This window comes from Lissotriton helveticus, chromosome 2_2, assembly GCF_964261635.1.
Source record: "Lissotriton helveticus chromosome 2_2, aLisHel1.1, whole genome shotgun sequence".
Lineage (NCBI taxonomy): Eukaryota > Metazoa > Chordata > Amphibia > Caudata > Salamandridae > Lissotriton > Lissotriton helveticus.
The window spans coordinates 472,126,556-472,143,190 of NC_136060.1; the positions used below are offsets into that span (position 1 = coordinate 472,126,556).

A 16,635-nucleotide genomic window follows, 5' to 3' on the forward strand; every position below is an offset into this window, starting at 1 on the left:
GCCTTCACCACGTTTATTGAATTCAGCAAGAAACCGAAGACCTGGCTTTTCGAGTAGTCGCACTAGGCCATAGGTGTGACTAAACTCACACCTGCTTAGTGCCCTCTGAAGTTATAGAGCGCTCTAATAATCTGAATAACATAACAGGTGCTGTCAAATGGCATTTTCATTAGTGACGCCTGAACGACACTGGAAAAGAATGTTGATTTCATCTGTGTATGGCATTTAAGCACCATGCTGGTACAGACTGCCCTGCCCGAGCAGTTAGTGGTGTCCAGCCAAGAGTGGATCATTTACTTCACAGTGTCCTGTCCATCTTGTATGATTTATGCAAGATTGATGCAAAAGTCTTTAGGGACTGTGGACAAGATGTCGCTAACCATATCTCTCAACAAATGCGAGTAAAGTTCCAGATAGCAACTACCATTCACAGAGTGGAGGGAACATTGACTGATGAGGACATTTGCTTCCTGAATGACTCCATACTTTTGGCTTCTCTATCAGGAGAAGTAGGAAGGATGAGTTTGGGTCATATCTACTTTAGACCCCTGGACCACAAGGATGTTGGAGGAGGAAGTGTGAGACTCCAGCAGTTGGTCTGTGTCATCTGGCAATCTGTCTGTGAACCGGCTGACAGGATTCAGGTTTGACCCACATGCCCATTAGCAGGTCTGTAAGGGCTTCTTTGCTCCATCAGGACATTGGTCTTGACCTCAACAGATGGAAATTGGGGGTTGTAAACATCTGCAGATCTCCTTCTGACAGCAGAAATGATGGGACCCCCTCAAGACTAGATCAAGTCAGGGAAGGAGGGGAATGAGACAACATGACAGAGAGAGCAAATTTCCCTTACCTGCCACATGATTTTAGTACAATGATATTTCAGATTATAATCAAGTATTGGTGACAAAGGCTCAACAATGACTTACATTCTTTCCAAAAAATATATAATTTATTTCATTTTTGTAAATATAAATTCCATTAGTTTGCATCAATTAACATTCCTTTATCAGTCTGACAAAGGAATGTTAATTGATGCAAACTAATGGAATTTATATTTACAAAAATGAAATAAATTATATATTTTTTGCAAAGAATGTAAGTCATTGTTGAGCCTTTCTCACCAATACTTGATTACAATCTGAAATATCATTGTACTAAAATCATGTGGTAGGTAAGGAAAATGTGCTCTCTCCGTCATGTGATCTCCTTCTGACAACAGGAAATGATGCGGTTTTTTTCTGTGGTGGGGGGGGAAAGTAGGTAGTATAATACTCTGTGATGGGAGGTGTCTAACCCACTAGGATGCTGAAGATCTATAAATAAGTTTCCCTCCTCATAATATTGGCATCCTTCATCCCTGTCGCGTCCTTCATCATTATGTTCTGATTCCTACACAAAGAGGCCTGTCTGGGAAAAGGTAGTTTCCCATCTGAGTCTGAATGAAGCTTAATTAGTTGTGCCTTAGGTCAAGTTGAGCAAAACTTCGATCTTGTCGGATTCACATCAAAGACCAAAAAGCCAACCCATCATCCTTTCTCGAGTGTCAGCGCCAGCAATGACACATAGGGAATCATCAAGAACCTTGTTGCTGGTTTTGAAGTCTAGTTGGGCATTGACCCTCGGGTCGACCCGGCAACAGGTCAGAGACATCCAGACCATGCCAAGGACAGATCCGCCAGCGGTAATCTCACTGGAGGCCTCCCTTGATCCTTGGGGCTTAGGGGCATGCCAGAAGGAGCCAGAAGAGTGCCAAAGAAGTGCAACATGGCCTTTTTGAAGGCGTCGACCTATCACGGTGTCATCGATGGTCCCAGCTGGATTGGGATGAGTTGAGGGATTGAGTATGTGGTAGGAGACCAAGACAGAGATCGAGAGGCATCCTGACATCCCTGCGACTGCATTTGACTAGAGTGTCGGGATGAAGAAGAGTCATGTTTAGACTCATCCTTTTTATTCAACTTGGACTTACCTGAGGACTTAAAATGGGAAGAGGACCTCTCTCGAGAACGGCCTTGAGAAAGCATCAGCATTCTCGACTTTAGACAAGACCATGACTTACACACCTTCCAACTGTATTCGGCGATGTAGAGCTTGATCTCACAGTCCCTAAACCACCTTTCGGGTCATCCAAGCACAGTCCCCACACAATTTGGGAGTCATGCGATGAACCCATTCATCAAAGACATATGGTGGGGTCTGTCATGGGCATTTGTTTGTGATAATCCCTGCAAGGTTTCACTGTAATTTGTGCAGAGGACATATCCTTTGCACACTTTGAAAAATGTTTCAGAAAAATATTCCTGTCAGGTGACAGAAAATCTATGAAGCGAGCCAGAGATCCGCATCCCTAGGCACGGAAAGAAATTAACTTCTGTCAAGGTGCAAGAGTGGCGGTTATATGCGGCTACAGGGTCATTCCCGGGGCGAGGCGTATCCAAGGAAATTGCCAGAAAAAATGTATCTTGATCCAGTCTGGCACCTGGGGTATTCACAAGGTAAGGAACCTGTGGTTAGAAGTCTCAATCAGAAATTTTCAAACATTTATATGACTGTGTTTTATTTCTGATATCCTTTGCAGGTTAAATGTGAAAGTTGAATTATAACTATTAGAATGAGCATGGAAAAACCTCCATGTATTTATCATACCTAACTGAACTTCATTGAGGAAGGTAGTTTTGTTATAGATGCAAGTATCATTTTAAATCACCATCAATGAACAATTACAATTCATTAGTATACCTTTGTGATAACTAGGTTAACAAAATGTTTAATGCAACATAATCTAGCAAGTCAAGACAAAGTTAATTGCCTGAAGAGCCATGTAGCATGAGATTTAAAGAAGCAAAGTATGATTACTGTGAGGAAATGGGGTGTATTATATGGTGTGGTCTCTCTGTGTAAGACAAACCCCTTTAGCTGTACCCTAGAAATACCCAAGACTTAAAATAACGTCAAACCAATTTATAAAAATAGGTTAGATTTTTAAATCAATTTTTACACCAAAACGAAAAAGATCCACCGGAGGGTTCTGAAAATACAGAATTTACAAGGTATAGTAATCAACACTTTTTTACTTAAATGACTGCATTGGAAAATTCAACAAATTTGACACTTAGAAACGTATTCAAGAAAATGTGATTACTCAGCTACATTAGGCAATCAACTCTGGCAGGGAGACAGTCAAGAGGGGCTAGTATGGTTCACAGAAAAATAACCTGTCCAGGAAAAGCAGTCTTCAGTTCAGTTCCAGTACTGGTGGCTTCTTGCCATTGTCTTCTATGGAGTGGTACTAAAGCGTCGACACTTTCATACTGGAGGAGTGTTTATGTTTACAATTAATTTGGGAACTTGTAGCCTTTGTGACACAGTTTTTGATTGAGGTTCGGCAATTTGGGTTTTCGAACCATCTGTGCTATACTACCTCCAAGTGCACCTCCTAGAGTGAATGGGAGGGCACTCAGCCTTTGCTGAAATATTTTGTAGGGTGTAAATCGTACAAGTCTTTGTGTTTTTGTATTATGATTTTGTTCTTTGGTCAATTTATTGTGAATGTGTTGTATATAGGTGTGTATATAGTGTTGTATATGATGGTATATGTTGTATAAAAAGCTTGTGTATAGAATTATTTGTTGATGTTTGTTACAAAGAAAAAAAGAACAAAGAGATATGAGTTTAGTGATTACAAAAAAATAAAAAATGTGTAATCTAGTCCCTGTGTATGAGTGATGGGGTGGTATGAATTGGATTTTTTCCTAAATGTACTAAATGGCATAGAAATAGGTGAATTAATTGTCTCCTATTTAGATAAGTTACAGTAGATCTTTTCCTCCTTTTTCCATTGTTTTTTACTTGCATTTTGGTACTAAAGCAAGGGATACAGGATACGCAAGGATGCTGAAGATTCTGTACGGAAGAGAGGAGTCTTCGTCAGGCAACGCCTGGGTCCACATGCTTGGTGAGGCAATCCTGTCCACAGTGGTCAACGTCGATCAAAGTCCTCTCGAGCCTGGCAGAAGTCCAGTCGCTACTGGGCTAACAGCTGCCTGGTCCAGTGGTTTCAGTGTTTTTCTTCTTTGGCGGTAACCGGCCTTCTGGGTGACCTAACTGCACTCTGACGACTGTCCCAGGTACAGCATACTTAGAGGCAACTTTTGAGTATCAGGTGTTGACCTTTGGTCTGCAAGGCAGCGAGGAGCCGTGATTAAGGAATCTAGGCTACTAACTCACACAAGCAGGATTCTTAAGCCTTTGTGGCACTGTGTTGCGAAAAGGAGATCAGTCAACTGACCATTGGAGTCTCCTGCTGGGCTCAGGAGTCGACAATTCCACGACCAGAACAGCCCCTTCTCCTTTGCTAGCCACCAGGTGCAGTCCATGTCAGGCAAACCTCTCTTTGCTGGGTCAGTGGTGCAGCAAGGCAGGCCTTCATCGATTTATTTTCTTCTCTAGCCCAAAGAGATCGGAGTTCTAGTGCCCAGGGGTGCCCTTTCTATGCCCAGAAATGCCCTACGGGGAGGTCTCGGTCACTCGTCAATGGGCTACAAGTTTCCCTCCCACCTGATATCTTCCTGTGAAGTGTGGCATCTAGCTATGCCGGAAGTCTTTATTCTGCCACTTTCAAGGTGGAAGAATCCGCCCTCTCGGCATGTAGAGCTACCTAGCCCAATCCAGAGGTGTGGATACCAGGGGGCTAAAGGTCCCATAAAAACCAGTTTGCCAACTTCTTTCCCCTCTCTGTACAGAGTGGAAGTCTGTCTAGTTAAACAATAGAGCATCCCCTCTCCAAAGCGTTCTCCATATTTGCCCTTCAAAGGTGGCTTCACCTTGAAGCTCGCCTTTTTGGCTATCACCAGAGTGGCTTTGTGCCAGGGAGAGGTAACACTTCTCTCCCACACACAGGCTTCTATTGTGTCCTTTCCTTGGAGTCGTTTGCATGTCTCTCCAAGTGGGCAGAAAGCGGTCTCGGTGTACGGGCAGAAAGCGGTCTCGTGTACAGGCAGAGGCGACTTTGGACAACAAAGTGGCAACTTTATAAAAGTTGCACTCTGCTAACAAGTTACATTAATTTCGACGTTGGCATCAAATCCGGCTTAATGTAACGAGTTGTTTGATACCTTACAGTATCAACTTTAGTAGTTCCATTCAGAAGTTTGCAAGGCTCAGGTGCTAGCTTGTCACTGCACTCACCAAAGGGACCACTAGCCTTTTCCACAGTGAAAAGTAAAATTGTGGGTTTTTACTGTTGAAACGTCTAAATATACCCGTTACACTTTTTAGTACACAGCACCATGCCTTAGGTCTCGATAGGCCTGATATACATCTATTGAAAAGGCAGGACTTGGCTTTGCCATTGCTTTAAATGGGAAAGTCCGGTTAGCAGCTTAAACCTGCCCTTCCAGTCTACAGTGGCAGACTAGGAGTCGCATTCTTCCTTTGTCACACCCAGGGTGCCACAACCAGAGGTGCAATCCCTGGGGTGACCCTTTAATGAACAGGCCCTAGGTACCATATACCAGAGACTTTCAGGTAAGTTAGCTTATGTCAACAGAGTATAACCCAATTCAACTTACAAACTTTAAATGTCAGGGCACAAAGGCTTGGTAACCAGGCCACTTTGCAGAGTTGAATAACCAGCAGCATCAGTTCACAACTTTTGGGTGGCCATACAAAAAAAGTATAATAGTCTATTTGTAGGAGACTTCAGTACAATAGATAACATGGAAAACAGAGAAATTCTATTCCAAGTGTGTAGCCATTAGTGTAAATCCTAGAGAGCATTCACGTTTTTTCATTTTTAGGTAAAAGCATGGTGAAAACTGAGTTTTTCCATTTGATTTACCACCAGGTACGAGTACAGTTTCAAATGCACTGGAAAAACAGGCAGATAAACTATCTGTATCCATTTTGTTCGGTTTGTAGAACCAAAAATGAAATCTGGCCCATGCCCTAGCTCTCTTTCTCAGAAGAGAGTGAGAACCCACCAATCGTTCTTGATTGGCAGGAGGACTGCCTGAATGAAATATACCCAGCTGTTTGTTATTTATGGTTTGTCTGTTATCACCATAAAATCACAGGCATGGACACTATATAGGATGTCTACTGCGCTGCACCTATTCCAAGAGGCTATTTGTCTGACCCCAGCTATCATTTTGTCAAATATAAACTGGCCCTGTGAACCAAATAATCATTCTCATCTTTGACTGCACGCAAATGCGTTCGGCTCCACCCATGAGTCACTGAAGACGCCTGCCCTGTCACTGACATGAGACCAGAGTAGAGGTTTAAAGGCACTGGCAAGCTGTTGTGAAATGGTACAATGCCTTAGACTATTCAGTTGAAGAACTAAAGGCCCAATTGCTTTGCGTACTCCTTTGGCAAATGCTGCCACAGCAAAGACCCCAATGTAACTAAATATCACCAGTGCTGACAGCTACTCCATTCACTTCTGCCCTAAAGAAAGAAGATCCTGTTTGGCGCTGCTGTCTGGCTTGAGAGAAGTGCTTAAGCAGTCCACAAGGCACATTGCTATTGAAATGAAGGCTGCAACAAAGTGCTCATCATCCATGTCTAGTTGTTCTTCTCTCCTTTTGTGTGGCTTGGGAGGTGGAAGAGTCTTCTGCACTGTCGAGGTACATCGCTCCTGAAACACCAAATTCTCCAAGTAGAGTGCCTCTTTAAACAAGGACTATGACCACCTTACGATTAAACTGTAAGATGCACTTTTAAATCACAGCACTCTTCATGACCCCACCCTAATAGCCCCTACTGTGAGACAAACAGAAAATCTGAATTCAGATAGAAAACAGTCCATTCAACACAACAGGGAGGTGTGTGAATGGTGAGGAACCTGAAGGCAGATTGAATAGTCACCTTAAAGAGCATTACTAACAGTAAGTAACTTTGATATTTCTACTTGCAGATTTCTCATATTCTGAATTAGTATCAAAGCAGTCCCTCCTACCCCAAAAACAGAAGCTGCGTTTGAGGAGTAGATTTACACCAGGAAATCCTGAAGGACCAAACTGCCAAAACAGTTATCAATGTAGAGCTGATGTCACCTCCAACCAGTGAAAACCTTGCATGGATGTTGGGTAGAAAAGAACGTAAATCTATAAATAATAAATCCATAAACCCATATCTGTAAAACACAAGCATATCACCCTTTAAGGTTTCAAGGCGCTGGGGGCCGTTGGAGGGATTAAGTTAGCTATTGCCCAGCGTCACATGATGTTAAACTTAGGTGCCGCCAGCGATCGACCCGTGAGCCCTGCGCTCCTGAGCCAGTCACTCTGGCCGCTGCGCCACACCTCTCCCCTTCAAGTATAATGGGCTTCCCCACAGGAAAGAGTGTCACCATTCTCAGAAAAAATGATGCCAATGTCCTAAAGGGAAACCTACATGGAAAGAAGGTCATATAGAAAGGATGAGATGTGTAGCGACCACTAGCTTCAACTTCATGAAGACTTAAGGTGCTGATGTTAAACTAAATGGGAGGACTGCACTACAAAACACGAATACTTCAGATGGGACCATAGGATGAGGATGCGGAAGTAGGAATCCTACAGGTGGAGCGACTTCACACAGAACCCAAGATTCCAAGGGCTGTAAAACTAGAACTCGGGTCAGCATCTTAAACATTTCCTTTTTGAGAAACAAATTCAACTCTCTTAGGTCTAGGATCAGGCGCAGACCACTGCGCCTGATCCTAGACCTAAGTCTTGGATCTTGGACCTAGTCTTGAGGACAAGGAAGTAGTTGAAATAACACCCCATGCCCATTTTCCTGCTCAGGTACTAACTCCTCAGCTTCTTTTCAAAGGAGTGGTGCCATTTCTTGTTTCAGGATAGAAATGAGGTCTGGAGGGGGAATGAAGGAAGCACCTTACAATGATTTGAAGTACTCAATGGTCTGCAGTAATGTCCTTCCACACTGGAAGAAAGATGGACATCTGCCCTGACCTCTCACAGGCTCTACATGGGCTTGGGAAGTGGATTCGGCCTTCTTGTCTGGTGGTGCATAGGAGGCTTTGCAGACTGATCCACCGCCCTGAGCTTCCCCCTGTATTGTCTAACTAACTGATTTTGTAGCGAATGCTGGGTCTGCGGTTAGAAGGCTTCACATAGATAAAAGGAAAAGCCGTGTGAGAAGCCACGAAAATGATTGGACTGGTGTTAAACCCTCAAAGGATGTGGTAGTTGTAGGCCCAAAAGGCAGGCTAAAGCCCTGTTTGTCTTGAACTGCTCAAACACTGAGTCAGCCTTATCACCTAGCAGCTATGAACCATCAAGGTCCATGTGGTTGGCCTGAACATTAGATGAAAAGTTGGACTTGCGGAACCAGGCATTTCGTCCAATGAATTCAGAGGTATCCATGGCCCGATCTATGGAGTCTCCAATGTTGAACCCAAACTTAATTATAAGCTGGGAGGCATTTTGACCATCCTGGATCACTTTCTAGAAGTGGGACCTCCTGTCATCTGGCATGTCAGACTCCACCATCTGAGCCATTCCCACAGGATGTGGTTGTAGTGTGCAAGGAAACAATTGGCATTCTAAGACTATAGCGCATACTCTCTACCACGGTTTTTGTCCCCAGGCCTCTATGCGCTTCGACTCTTTATACGCCAGGTGACTTTCCTGAAGAGCAGGATGCCTGTATGACGAGGCCTTCCGGCGAAGGGTGAGAGAAGAGAAAAGGTGGATCTCTCATCGCAGGGGGGTAAGAGCCTTGCCACCAGCCTTAACTGCAGGGGTGGAATTGGGTTTATCCCAGGCAGCCAGGAACAGGTCCAAGAGAACATCATGACAGGGCAGCTAAGGTTCTGCTGTAGGAACTATCACCAGGATGACGCTGGTGTTAACCTTTACTGTGGGGAGTTGAAGACCTAGCACCTCAGCTGCCTTCGTAACAACTGTATTGAAGGCTCAGACATCTGGAGGACAGCTCTGGATCTGCGTCAAATGCACAGAAAAAAATGAACTGTCATCATTCTACAGGTGAAGTATTTGAAGGTAGAAGTATCCATCAGAAAGGCCTCTACTTGCTACGACTTCACAGATGGACACTGAAATTCAGGGTGCATCAGGCCCAGATTCGGAATCAGCTTCTCAGTAGATCTGGAGCAAGACCAAGGGGCACACCGACGCCCTTGCACCTTCGCGGATTTTTGAGAGTGGGAAGAAGGAGCTGATTACTGTTTGTTTTTGGGAATTTCTTCTTACACAAATCCGAAGACTTCAGCTTCAACTGTGACGCAGATGTGCTGTAGGAACTACCTCGTGAGTAGAATTGAGATCTTCTTTTTGACTTCTACCAATCAGAAATTTGATTCATCTGGGCACAACCTCCACACGCCCTGAAGTCGTGTTGCAACTCAAGGCACCACAAGCATACCTTGTGAGGGTATGTTAGAGACATCTGTTGGCCATAGTCCCTACGTGGTTAAAATCCTGTTGTCTTTGGAAGTAGCATAATTCCTGGAGAAGCGTGGCTCAGTGGTTAGAGGCGGCAGACCCGGAAGCTGAGATCAGCCGTGGACCAGGGTTCGGTTCCCCGCCTCGGCGGGTCTCGGGCTCAAAAAATTCACGGACTCGACAACTCTCGCTCCGGTGCCTACTCGACTCACGGGGTCACACTCTGCGACTCTGGGCAATAGCTTGCTTAATCTCCACTGCGGCCCCTCGCGGCGGGATGCCTGGCTTTCACCTTGTGGATACCCTGCCGGGGTACCTCACAGGGGAATACCAGGACGGGTTCCCTAAGCAAGCGCCTTGATGCCTTCGGGTGATACGTGCGCTATATAAGTCGCAATACAATTACAATACAATTACAATTTGCATACTGGAACATTTGGAAACTTTGGGGAAAATGTCATGAGAAAGACTAAGTAGTAGCTCTGGATCCGCATCTTAAGGAGCTGAAAGAACTGACATCACCTCGCATTAGTGACATTCACCTGTGGCTCTGCTTATCACTACTGGAACAGAACTCAGTCGCCGCAGAGTTGCATGATGCCACCTATCCGTGCACAGGAGTACAGTCCGACACATGGGGAAAATTCAGAAAATGAGGAATATGAAGTTAGAAGTATCGATAAGAAACACATCACTCTGTTTTGACAGTAGTTGGATGAGTAGTAGCTGCACGTCCAAATGGCTGCATCCGAGTCTACAGAAGTTAAAACATGTCCAAGATTTATCTACATATCAAGCTGTCCAGGACTGCTAAAGAAGGGAGATTCAATAAAGGCTGTGGGGTACGACAACAGTAGCAATTCCAGCTTCTTTAAAGATTACAATGATGTTCACTGTACTTTGAACAGGCTCTCTCAGTATGGTTCTGTAACTCTTTTTATGCCAGTCTCTCATTGTTGTCTTAGACATTGTTCTGTGAGCATCACACTCTTTGCCTTGAAAGGCAATTAGCTACTGGGACTGATCTGAATTACTCATTAGGATGAATCTCTCTGAGTGCTTACCACAAGAAGTCAATATAAGTGGAGTACTACCCACTACTAAGCCTGCAGCTAACAGCAATCCTTTCTAAAGGGTAATGATGCCAGGGTAATACCCAGCAGCTAATGCACAAACAATGTTGATCTTTTGCTAACATACTCTTGCTCCAAACTTACCAAAATGTTAATCCTGATACATTGGAGGTGATTTAAAGAATAGGGAAGAAAAGAATGAATTAGGAACATAAACACATCTCTGTTCCCACTGGCATGCTAAGAGACACAGTGGCTCGTGCATAGATTCTGCGAGGTTGCAGGGAGAGAGCTTGGCACCACAGAGAATCAATCTGTACAGCCAGTGTTATTTTGCCTCTTAGGAGAGGAGCAGCTAGTGACATTTCTAAGTTGAAACCTACAGTGGAAAGTAACTGTTCAAACACTTTCTTTGTTCACTTTGTTACTGGTGAGTTCTCTCTAAAGCTTCATAAGTTCGAACATCAGTGTCTCTGAAGTGGCTCCTGAACAGAGAATAAACTAGGCAAAGTTCTAACCAGTGTTAGATTTACAAGTATTAAACAGCGTATGGCCAATTCTATTTTACTCAACTCGAGTATTTACAAGTATTAAACAGCGTATGGCCAATTCTATTTTACTCAACTCAAGTATATCTACAAAAGCTTTAGATGAACTAATCAGACAAATGTTGTTTACCGATGTTCCATGTAACAGCTCAGTGGATCTACGCAAGTAGTGATTGCACCAATGTTGAAAGAAAATTTAACGTTGGGGTCTGGGTGGGTTTGCAGGGCCTGCACAACATCAAGAACATCTGTATATCTGCAACAAGAACATATTGAACATGTTAACAGTCACTTAAATACAAAAGACAAATCAAAAGCTTATCATTAAAAATGATAACATGAAAATATGTTGTGTCAGCTAAACATAAAAATCATGTGCAAGACAAGTTATACAAAATGGTAACAAGGGTTAAAATGCTTTTTATAATGTGCCAAGCTGGAAAATAATTTACATACATTAACATCTACGTGGCCCCCCTTGCAAGACTAGTAAGATCTCAGGGGATGGAGGTAGTGTCGTATGCCGACGACACGCAGATTATGGTATCCCTGACCCACTCTGTGAATGTAGCCGCGTCTAACTTTAGGTCCTGCATGCAACTTGTTGCAGAGTGGATGATTTCCAACTCCCTAAAGTTGAACGGGGACAAGACAGAGGTCCTGGTCTTCGGCAAAGACCAGGGCATGTGGTCAGGTGAGTGGTGGCCTCCATCTTTAGGCATCTGCCCCACACCCACACAATCTGCCAGGAACCTTGGTGTCATTTTTGACACCCAGCTTTCTATGGAGCTCCAGGTCAATAGAACGGTGGCCACCTGTTGGGGTGTCATCAGGACTCTGAAAAGGATCGTCCACTATCTTTCCCCACAGGCACGGAAGCAGGTTGTGATCGCTCTTGTTGGCTCAAGGCTCGATTACTGTAATTCACTCTACGCCGGGGCCAACAAGGGCCTTCTGCAGCGCCTGCAGGTCATACAAAATGCGGCAGCGCGATTTGCCCTTGCCCTGCCTTGGCTGTCATCTATGACCTTGGCGAGGAAGAATCTCCATTGGCTTCCTATTCCCTCAAGGATCATGTTCAAACTTCTCTGTCTTACATACAGGGCCCTAATTGCAGGTCCGGCGGATGCCCTTGGATCCCTACTTACTAGGTATGTCCCGAACAGATGCTTACGCTCCAGTGAACTTAACCAACTGGTAATCCCTCATGCCAAGAAGGCTAGCTGCGGGAGTAAAGCCTTTTCCATTCTGGCACCCCAGATGTGGAATACACTTCCCCTTGAGATCAAGTCACTGCCTTCACTTGACCTTTTTAGGAAATCATTGAAAGCTTTTCATTAAAGCATACCAGTAAGCTCTGACTCTGATTGCTGACAGCTAGTTTTGTGAGTTAGGCGCCTTGACGCCCATTGGGCATAGTTGCGCATTACAAATGCCATTTCTTTCATTCATTCATTCATAACATATCTTCCAACAGATGGAAAATAGTTTATGATGTGTAGGTACATCTATAACCAACAGTGCTTCTGGATACAATAATACAGTAAAAGTTATTTCTTCTTCTCTGGAAGAATTCATAAGCAAAGTACCGCTGCTCAAAACCCCACACAATTGGAATATCTAACTTCTCCATGTACTTGTGAATTTAGAAACCAGAAGGCTTTCGTATTAAACCTCTCCTCATTCTTGTAAGCGAAAAGGAAGAAAAAACATCCATGTCAAATCACTTTTGACCGCAATCTTTGCTATAAAAGGTGGCTTTACTCTGAGAAGACAGAGAGGATAAGCTGACAAAGCTTGCTAATAACCCATCTACTGCACCAAAAAGTGGTTTTCCAGGTAAGAAGTATTAACGGTCTGAATTAACAAGTCTCTTACCTTCGGTAATGCTCTTTGTGGTAGATACTCTAACTGCTGATTCCTCAACTAGTGAATGTCAGGCACCAGACTGGATTTGGAGAATTTTCTGCAGCAATTCCCTCATGCGTCTGTAGGTGGCTTTGTGAAACCTCAAGTCCGTTCCACCCCAGATGTGATGTCAGGGCCCTCCATAGTCACCACCGCTGCACACTGGCATCAGTTTCTTTCTGATACATGTCTGCGTCATCAGACTTGGAGCCTCAGCAATCATATTCTGCTAGTATGCAGACTTCTAAGATGGATTCTTACTAACATGGACAAAGTGAATCCACTCTGCAAAACTGGGAGAATGGTGGGTTGGTGAAGAATCTGCAGTTAGAGTATCCACCAGAAATAGCGTTACCAATGGTAAGTAACTGGTTCTTCTGATGGATACTTCGAATCTCACTATTATGATCTTGTGAATAGATACCAAAGCAGTACCTCCCCAGTTAATTGGTCAGTGCAATGGATCAGACCAAGAAACCCTGCAGGACAGAACGGGCAAAATATTCCTCCCACCAGACATAGCTCTCCACATGGGAGTCCTTTGTGTGTGAATGTGTGAACCGACGCCGGCCTCGCAGCCTGGCAAATGTTCAAGACTGGAACACTACGCATCAGCGCAGTGGTAAGAGCTGCTGTTCAGATAGAATGAGCGCATACGATGTCCAAAGACTGTTTCCTGGACAATCCGTAGCAGATTTTGATGCACAGGACAATCCATCTAGATATGGTTCTCTCGCTTTTCCCAATCAAGTATTTGAGAACCCCAAAAAGAGTTGATTGTCCTCCTGACGATTCTTAAGATGATAAATGCTCAGAACTCTCTTTGCAGCTAGGCAATGAAATCTCTCTTCCTCCTTTGATGGATGAGGTGGGGTGAAGAAGGCGGACAGGGAGAGTGGAAGGTGTGACAACTTTTAGGAGTTATGCAGCTTTAGTCCTGAGCACTAGTTTGTCCGGAAAGTAGTGGTATAAATTACTGGACAGGCAGTGCTTGTAGTTCACACATGTGATGAGTGGACGTTATCGCTATGAGGAACGATGTCTTGAAGGTGAGCAATCAGGGAAGGCTGCTATTCATCGGCTTATATGAAGTACACATGAGTATAGTGAAAACAAGACTAAGCAGCTATTAAGGCATCACAAATGGTCTTGGTGGAACATATAAGGCAGTCGTTTCAGAAAACATCACAACAGGTGATTTGAATAGAGATGGCTGATCGGGTAAATGTAAAGGTTGAAAGGTGATGAATAACCTTTAACTGTTGTCAAGGATAAACAGAAGAGTAATATCTCAGACAAATGTGCCTGTAAAAGTTGGCTATCTCAGGAAGAACACCTGACAGCAAATGTCCCTCATAGTCCTGCAAAGATTGTTTCAATCAAGAGGCTCCCTCCCGGCACGATGAGACTCACTACTTCGGAAGGGAGATAAAAAGGTGTTGCACAACCTGGGAGATGCCCTGAGGATTCTGCCAGTTCCAGAGGCTCAAAGCCTCCTGGCCAAGGACCCATGGCCCCACTCTACCCGGTTTGTTGCCGTTAACACATGGCGGTAGTATTGTCTGTGAGAACCTATACACGTTCTCCTTTGATGGACGAGAGCAAGGCTTTCAGTAGCAAGCAAATCACCCGCAACTCAAAAAGGCTGATATGGAGGCAGGTTTCTACCTCTCCCAAATGGCTAACCCATCTCAGCAAAGATGCATCCGTCATGATCATTAGTTTTGGGTAGGTTAGGGAGATGGGTCTGCAACAAATCCAACTGCGGTCTAGAAGCCACCAATTAAGATCTTCTGCTGTCTCCATCAACACCTGGATGGAAACCAGGAGGTCCCCTTGGTGCTGAGCCCCCTGCGACTTCAGAGTCCACGGCAGCACCTGCATTTGTCACCTGGCGGGGTTCACTTACAGGATGTAGTAGGCCAAGAAGCCTCAGAGACGCTCTCACCGAGACCAAGGTTGAAACATTAGGATCATAGAAAAAATGTCCTGGACTCACTGAAGTAGACGAAAGGCGCAAAAGAGAACCATGTCGAGAATGGTTCCTATGAAAGGGAGCCTCAGCGAAGGATTCAGGTGAGACTTGTTGGAAAATACCAGAAATGTCAACAGGTTGGCTGCCAACTAAAGGTGGTTCATGACTGAGGGGAGCCCGCCTTCAGCAAACAGTTTTCAAGATATGGAAAAACTGGTATTCTCAACCTCCCAAAATGGGCAGCTAGCAATACAATCACTATCATGAGCACCCGAGGTGCACTGGTAATACCGAAGGGACGGGAGACAACTTGGAAATCACCTGAAAAGTATGCAATCAGATTCACTGTTATACGCTATATGGCTTGTCTTAGACTAATTACTACACAAATCAATGAATTGCATTATTATCAAATATATTGAGTATTGAAACAAACATTAGATTGTGGTATGTATGGGTGATATATGTATGCAGTGAGTATTTTGCACAAACTATTGTCTCTGTAAATTCATATCTATCATGTTTTTAAATTTACAACATAATCATATATAATAAATAAATTATTTTGTATTTTTCTAAACGTTAGTGTCACTACTATTATTTGACATGTTGTGATTTTTCTATTGAATTGAAGTTGCCCTAGATTATTTACAAAAAGACCGAAGGGACGCACCATGAACTGAAAGTTCTTGTGGCCTACTTAAAACTGCAGGTAGTTCCGATGGAATTGCAGGACATGAATGTGAAAGAAGGCATACTGTAGATCCAATGTCACCATTCAGTCTCTTGGATCAAGGGCAACCAAAACTTGGGCCAGAGTGAGCATTCTGAACATGTCGTTCCTGAGAAAGAAGAGGGTGAAGATCAAAAACACGGTAGAGGCATCAGTCTTTCTTCAGCATCACAAAGTAATAGAAGTAAAACCAGTCCCGACTTCTGAAGATGGCAACATCTCCATGGCTGTTCAAAACAGCCTGAACTTCTCCAGAATGAAGTGGTCGTCTGAATATCTGTGTGGTGCAGAAGGCATGTTTGGAGGGGTGGCGAGGAGGGAGGGCATACCCATTCTGGACAATTTGTAAAAACCCATTTGTGTGATGTGATGCTCTGCCACCTGTGAAGGTAACAGGTGATCTTACCTCCTACCAGCCGACTGCATACTGCCAAAAGCAACCTAAGGTAGTTTTGGGGCAGCTGCGGATGAAGGACTGGGCACGCAGATGGATGCAGTTTGTTGCCACTGGGGGCCTTGACATTGGTAGTCGGATTCCAGGCCTCTGCATGAAAGGCCTGGGAGGCAAAGTCTGGCATGGACTTTGCTGGAATCCTCTTAAGAAGCTTTGAAAGGGGACAGATCTGTGGGGGAACTGCCTCATAGGCGGTACCAAGTCAAGGTAACATGCTGTTGCTTTGCTCTCCTTAAAACGCTCAAGGACTGAGTCTGCCTTGTCTCCTGAGCCACAAGTACCATCGCATGGCAGGCCCATTAGGAAATGCTGGACCTTGCTGGAAAATACATATCAGAGAATCCTAGCATGCCACCGAAGCACCATGCTGGTACCGACTGCTCTACCCAAGCAGTCAAGCGGTATCCAGGCCTAAGAGGAAGACATATTTTGATGTACCCTGACCATCCATTATTTGTTGTAGGTTAGTCCAAAAGCCGTCTCGGACTTGTGGCAAGATGTTGGCAACCATATACCACAAAGCACAGG

At 44.3% G+C, this 16,635-nt stretch overlaps 1 protein-coding gene across 3 annotated transcripts in view; it reads right to left on the reverse strand.

The window, feature by feature from the left end:
• DNAAF9 (dynein axonemal assembly factor 9) overlaps nt 1-16,635 on the reverse strand; it is a 548,844-nt gene that overhangs the window by 141,064 nt on the left and 391,145 nt on the right. For all 3 annotated transcript variants that reach the window (XM_078678718.1, XM_078678720.1, XM_078678719.1), the window contains exon 28: nt 11,168-11,293. In XM_078678718.1, coding sequence (XP_078534844.1) covers nt 11,168-11,293 — 126 coding nt within the window. The remainder of the gene's footprint in view (nt 1-11,167; nt 11,294-16,635) is intronic.